This window comes from Glycine soja, chromosome 2 (assembly GCF_004193775.1).
Source record: "Glycine soja cultivar W05 chromosome 2, ASM419377v2, whole genome shotgun sequence".
NCBI classification, from domain to species: domain Eukaryota; kingdom Viridiplantae; phylum Streptophyta; class Magnoliopsida; order Fabales; family Fabaceae; genus Glycine; species Glycine soja.
The window spans coordinates 39,388,456-39,395,945 of record NC_041003.1 but is presented as its reverse complement, the minus strand read 5'-3'; the positions used below and the strand labels follow the sequence as shown (position 1 = coordinate 39,395,945).

Here is a 7,490-nt window from a genome sequence, read left to right as displayed (position 1 = left end):
TCTATTATTTTTAATATTATTAGTACTTTGATTTCTAGCCGTGTATTTGGCTATATTATTATGACATTTGAACAAATTAGTATTTCCTTTATTTGCATGGTATGATTGAACAATTATGAATTATGTTATATGACTATGTAGTTTTTATATATTTGATCTATTCATGTTTCTTGCTTCATGATTGGTTTAGATTTCTCAATTAATGTCTTGTGAATAATTAGTAATTTATGTATGTTTTATATTTGTTACGCACTTTGGCTTTTTGTTGATGCCAAAGGGGGAGAGAAATAGGGATTAAGTCAAAAACTCACATAAGTAATTAACTTAATTTCAAGTGAAGCTTAAACTCAAAAACAAAGGGGGAGAATATGGAAAATTAAGTGAGTGATTGACTAAATTTTTTTTTCGATTACAAGTGAACCATAGTTTTTACTCTCTGGTAATCGATTACCAGTGACAAAATTTTGTTTTCAAAAGCTTTCAACTGAATTTACAACGTTCTAATTAATTTCAAAATGGTGTAATCGATTACAATATATTGGTAATCGATTACCAGTGTGTTTGAACGTTGAAATTCAAATTCAATTGTGAAGAGTCACATCCTTTCACAAAAATGTTTTGTGTAAACGATTACAATGATTTGGTAATCGATTACCAGTGATAAGTTTTGAACAAAAATCAAAAGATGTAACTCTTCCAATGGTTTTCAAGTTTTTCTAAAGGTTATAACTCTTCTAATGGTTTTCTTGACCAGACATGAAGAGTTTATAAAAGCAAGTCCTTAACTTGCATTTTTAAGAAGAACAATCCTTTACAATCTTTGAATCTCTTTGAACATCTTCTTCTTCTTCCTTTGCCAAAAGCTTTCTAAAGTTTTTTGGTTTTCTAAACCTTGAAAACAAAAGTGTGCTATTCATCTTTTTCATTCCCTTCTCCCTTTGTCAAAAAGAATTCGCCAAGGACTAACCGCCTAAATTCTTTTGTGTCTCCCTTCTCCCATGTCAAAGAATTCAAAACGACACAGTCTGAGAATTCTTTTGATTCTTCCCTTTCCCTTATACAAAAGATTTCAAAGGACTAACTACCTGAGATATCTTTTGTATCCCCCTTCACAAAGTTTCAAAAGACTAACCGCCTGAGAACTTTGTCTTAACACATTGGAGGGTACATCCTTTGTGGTACAAGTAGAGGGTACATCTACTTGGGTTGTTGTGACTGAGAACAAGAGAGGGTACATCTCTTGTGGATCAGTTCTAGTAGAAGGTACATCTACTAGGTTGTTCAAAGAGAACAAGGGAGAGTACATCCCTTGTGGATCTTTGGTTGTAAAATAATTTACAAGGTTGAAAAGAAATCTCAAGGACCGCAATTCGCTTGGGGACTGAATGTAGACACGAGTTGTTGCCGAACCAGTATAAAACTCTTGTGTGTTTGTCTTCTTCTTCCCTACTCTTTTAATTTCCGCTGTGCACTTTAATTATCGCTTTTACTTTTGGTTAAGTTTTTATTTTTATTCTTTACTTTCTTAACAACATAGTACAAGGCTAAGAAGGGTAATTTTTTTTAATTAGTAAAAGTTCAGTAATAATTAATTCAACCCCCCTTCTTAATTATTTCGAGGCCACTTGATCCAACAAAACACAATTTGTATAAATAATTTCATACAACATTTATGTAAATTCAATCAAATTAACCTACCCAACAAAAGTTACTTTAACAATATATTATTTCAATTAGTCCAACTAAAAATACCTAACAATTTAATCAAAATAAAAAGTCTTAAATTTACAAAAGTTTCACGCTACAAAACCAAAAAAACTGTATATCTATATCACTTAGCAATCACGTTCATGACCGCCGAGTCTTCCTTGAGTGAGAAAAAATGATCTTGGAGAGTATCCTTTTAATTTCAACCCTCAAAACTGTATATACTGGTTGATTAAAAATAAATTTAAATCTCAATCATATCAATGCACCGGTAAGCTTTATAAAACATTGGCAGCGATTATAAAAAAAAAAGGCTCAGAGTAATTCGTAAATACGTGATGGGCCCAAAGTAAAATTAATATACTGTTTTGGAAATTATCAACGATTTTCATCAACCATTCTCTGAATCATAAATCCAAAAAAAAAAAAAAACTTTAATTTCTCACCTTTCAGCAATTTCTAATTCTTACTTCCAAGAATATAAGGTTATTAGCCACAAGACATTCATGGATTTCTTAATTTCAAACAAAAATTATTTATTTTTTATGTATAAAGCATTCCCTCATTCATGAATAATCATATATTGGATATTATTTCATATATCATTCACGGAAATCAAATTCACAGATTCATAAATATATACACAAAAATATATACTTACCAGTTCTAAATCAATATAAATAAAAATTTGATACCAAATGGTTATGCCAAAAATATATATACTAAAATGAAATCAATATTAAAAAAACTTTAAATATTAATTCCTAATAATCAAACAATCTTCTATGTTTCTTGTTGAAAATCTTTAATCCTTAATTCAATATTTTGTATTCTTTATGCGGAAGTCAAAAAATACAAATCTTAAAATTTACATGTTTGATTATTAAGGATCAGAATAAAATATATGAATTCATTAATGGTTTTTTATCTAAGGTTCTTGAACAATTATTGTGAAATTACAAGCAATCAACTTTATTATAGTAGCTAGTGGTTTTATGATTCTTTTTCAATTGAAATTCTTTTATTTCTCAATGGAACCTTCGTATTAGATGAGAAGAAGTATTGATTTCATATATTAAAAACTATAATCTTCTAGTGTGTTAACATGATAGAGTCTTATTATTTCCTAATAGACCAATAATGGTATATCCTCATTTAAACTCATCATCTTATTTAGTAGTCTATTAAACTCATTTAATTTGACCACATAAATTTTTTTTATTAATGATAAATAACTAATATAATTATCTTATAATATTATTTCATATTAATCATTGAAATTTCAACAATGCTTTCATTTTGGAGGATGAAAAAAAATTCATGTGACAAAAATCAAACTTTATCATTTAATTTTATAAAAATGATAAACATATTTTAATCTCTTATAAATTATACACGGATGCATCAACTAGCTATAAAATAATTTCCGTCCCGACCTTCTTGTTAAAACATATAAAGATTATCAGAAGAATCTTTTTTTTTTTTTACTATTTTAAAGGGATATTCATCCATCTTTTTGTTTCTATAACTTTTTTATTTATTTATTAAAAGTAAGATCTAGTGCGAAAAGATAGATCGTGAACTAAAGTGCAAGCAAAGCGATTTAGGTACCTATCTTCAGTGAATAAATTTCTTCGTAGAATTAATGTGCTGTATTTCATTAATTCTCTCTTTCTCTCAATTTTTATTTTTCAGCCAAATTCATCAAAGATGAACTGATCACTAGGTAGCTCCATCTGTTCATTGAGAAAAAAATGTCAACGAAAAATAAATGGAAAACTAATGACTAACGAGATAAATGTGGACATGGCGGTCAGCGCGAAGACATTATAGTATACTGTATACATGAGGCTCATACATAGAGTACTTCATCGCTATATTTACGTACTATATTAATTAATGCTAACTCTAACGTTTACTTTGAGTCATCCCAATGACTGCAAAAAGTGGAATCCAATCGTATTAACTTAGCTACGGGGCTATGCAAAGAAGAGGAAACCAAAAAGCTTGCGCGGAACTCACGATATGCTTGCCTTGCAAAGTTCGTCCGAAGAAATATCGACACCCTCTTCACGTTGTTGATTACTTGATTATATATAGTTAGATTGTTCTTTTATTAATTTGTTCGATATATTATGTTAAAATATAAGTAACATTGTCACTTTTTGTTAAATTATTTCAAGGATACTTATGGCTTATGTCTTATCTTTTTAATAGTGATAATTTTTTTTATGTACAATAACCACACTGAAATTTAAACATATAATCTCATGTATATTATCACAAACCTCCTACCATTAGCTAGGTCTACCCTAATGATTCTACTCAATAATGAAAGTTACTAAGTAAATAGCTTTCTTACACCGACTTGTTTAGGATTTTAGATTCACCACTGGAGCATCCCCATAACTTGTTTTTCTTTACTCCTTTGATCTATCATGCATGTAAGATTCTTGTGCCTTGATGTGATCAGTTTCTTAATAAAACTTAATTTGCTCATTGAAAAATGATTTCCCCCCCTCATCCTAATGGTTTATTTATTTATTAAATCAAAATACTTATTACAAAATATGTTCATACACAACTTATTTCTTGTATGTTAGTTGGGAAAGCTAGGTGGAGCAACGTGTTCATTTCACTTTTGTTGTTGTTTTGTCTTTTCAAAGAGATGTTTGTAAGAGAATTTAATAGGAAGAAATTGATGACAAATAATTGAACACGAGTACTATTACAAAATACTCAGTAACATTTATATATATAGATTTAATGTTATGTGATAATTTTAAAAATCATGTAATTTTTTAATATTAAATTTTAACATTTCATATGTGATTATACAGTTTAAATTTAATCTTTTTATTTTTATATAAAATATTTTCTCAAATATATATATATATATATATATATATATATATATATATATATATATATATATATATATATATATATATATATATATATATATTCATCAAAAAATATTATAATAGCGCTCAATTGGCGCCTATAATTAATATATAGCAGATGTGAAACGTATATATGTAAATTAATTTATTATGTTGGACAAAATAATAATAGGAATCTCCAGCCAAATGAAAAAAGCAAACTATTAACACTTGTTTCAACTTTCAACTTGACCATGTGATCAGATTCAGATGTAGTAAGAATAAGTATCCTATTTTTTTGCGAATAATTGACTCCCATTCCCAACATGGTCATGAAACATTTAATTGCTTCCTTTTCTGGCAGATACGAATGCAGATAACCTCAAAATAAAAACACCCAATATAATAATCTTCACGTTTGAACTAATCTTTTCCCGCTTAGTTTAATTAATTTTGCAATATTTTTCTAAAAAAATTGTTTAACACAATTTTAATTAATTAGAGATTTGATGCAATAAATAAAAATTAATTAGAGATTTGACCTTACGATCCTTGCCCCATCTCTTTAATTTGAACAACAAATTAAAGGATATATCTTAAATTTCAAGACTACACTACACACGTCACAACTAATTCCCCTCGCTTTAATTAATTTTGGCTCCCCATTCTTCATTACTTTTTCTTCCTTTGACCACCGAATAGGTAAGAATGAAGAAATTAAAACCTTGCCATAAATATTTATATGTCGCACTTGGACCTTTGACCTCAGACCAAACAATCACCTCTTTATAATTCAAAATATATAAATCTCTAAGCCGCATTCTCTTACCATTCATTTAGCACCCTCTCGTTCTTCTTGCTCCCTCTTAGTTTTCCTTTCACACACACTCTCTTCACAATAAACACGCCAAATTCTTGCATTTTTCTTCTTGCGTACATTTTTCACAAAACTAGTACTCCATTATTGGTTTCCAATTTTTTTCACATGGACGAAATTGAAGTTCCTCAATACTTCATATGCCCAATATCCCTCCAAATCATGAAGGACCCCGTTACGGCCATAACGGGCATAACATATGATCGTGAAAGCATAGAGCAATGGCTATTCACCAACAAGAACACCACATGCCCCGTGTCCAACCAACCCCTCCCTAGAGACTCTGACCTAACCCCTAACCACACCCTTCGCCGATTGATCCAAGCTTGGTGCACCCAAAACGCTTCACTTGGCATCGTTCGGATTCCGACCCCAAAATCCCCTCTCAACAAAATACAAGTCCTTAAACTCCTCAAAGACCTCAATGACCCCAAAAGCCTCTTGCAATTGGAGCTTCTTGCCGCGGAGAGCGAGAGGAACAAAAAGTGCTTGCTAGAGGCTGGTGTGCCAAGGGCCATGATCATGTTCATTGTGAATTGTTATAAAAAGGGTCAAATTCAAAAGGGTCTCGAAGAAGCTCTTAGCATATTGCAATTTGTCAAGATCCCCAGGGAGGAAGTGAGTCTCACTACCAAAAAATCAAAGAATTAGTGACTGAATTATGTGTTGAAAATTGCTTTTTCTACCTTATCACAAATGATAAACCTTTTTTTTTTTTTTTTTAAATTACACAAATTATTCCGTGGCCCAATTTTGTTAGTTTTTCTTGCAGTGTGCAATTCTCCTAAAGGACAACGATCAAATACTGGATTCTCTAGCATGGCTTCTAAGCCATGACGAAATGGAAAACTCCATAGCCGTGAAATCACACGCGGTTCAAGTGCTAAAAAAAATCATCAGCAAGGACGACATGTGTCGCGTTCTCGAGAGGCTCAAACCCTCGTTCTTCGAAACAATGGTGAAGATTCTAGGACATCATGCGATAACACAACAAGGGGTGAATGCTGCACTTCACGTCTTGCTAAGAGCTTCTTCCATGACACGACACAGAATCACGATGGTGGAAGCTGGTTTGGTTCACGAACTCATTGAGATCGAACTAATGGAACCAGAAAAAAGAATCACGGAACTAACCCTAGCAATATTGTTTCATTTGTGCTCTTGCGCCAACGGAAGAGCCAAGTTTCTGAGCCACGAAGGGTCCATCGCGGTGGTGACGGAGAGAATACTGAAGGTTTCGGCATCGGTGGACGATAGGGCCGTGTTTGTTCTCTCACAGGTTTCGAAGTTTTCGGGCACGACCATGGTCTTGCAGGAGATGTTGAGAGTGGGGACTGTGGCGAAGCTTTGCATGGTGCTTCAGGCTGATCGTGCCAAGTATTTGAAGGACAAAGCGATGGAGATTCTCAAGGGGCACTCTGAGGTTTGGGCGAACTCTCCTTGCATTCCCAATACGTCTTTTGGTGGATACGTGAAATACTGATGATGACATCTTCGTAACTTGGAGGTTTGTGTGAATTGTGTGATGCTTTTGTTGTCTTCAATACCAAGAAGAAGCACTAAGCATGTACACTTGAAAATATTTTTTGTATTGTGCTTATTTTCTTTGTTTGTGGTAGATATCATGTCACTCAAGTGTGTAATATATTTTAGGTTGTTACTTGAGTATGAATTTAAAATAAGTTATACTAGTATGTATTATATATAGTCTAATCATGAAAAGTCATGTGGATTATATAACCATGTTAGCCAATCAATTTTTTTTTTTTGTTGCTATTTAAAGGTAAGGACCTTATAGCAAATTTTATATTTTAGTTTTTAATGTAATGTTTTATTAAAAGATCACTTTATTCCTAATATTCCTAATTCAATCTTTAATTTTTTTTAATTTTGAATGTTAGCCTTTGTAATGGCCTCCCACTTTCGTTGTCTCACTCTGAATGATAGGCCTTCTACTCTACCAACGAGTTGTTGGTTTGAGTGGTGTTAAACTTAATTTTCTTAATTAAGGTTTTAGTATGAAA

At 31.5% G+C, this 7,490-nt stretch overlaps 1 protein-coding gene across 1 annotated transcript; it reads left to right on the top strand.

Moving 5' to 3' along the window:
• The first annotated feature begins 5,437 nt into the window (after window positions 1-5,437).
• Window positions 5,438-7,286, top strand: LOC114393771 (E3 ubiquitin-protein ligase PUB24-like). The gene is made up of 2 exons (XM_028355213.1): window positions 5,438-6,084; window positions 6,239-7,286. Exons 1-2 carry the CDS (start codon window positions 5,575-5,577, stop codon window positions 6,947-6,949), a joined length of 1,221 nt encoding a protein of 406 aa, XP_028211014.1. The 5' UTR covers window positions 5,438-5,574; the 3' UTR covers window positions 6,950-7,286.
• The last annotated feature ends 204 nt before the right edge of the window (window positions 7,287-7,490 follow it).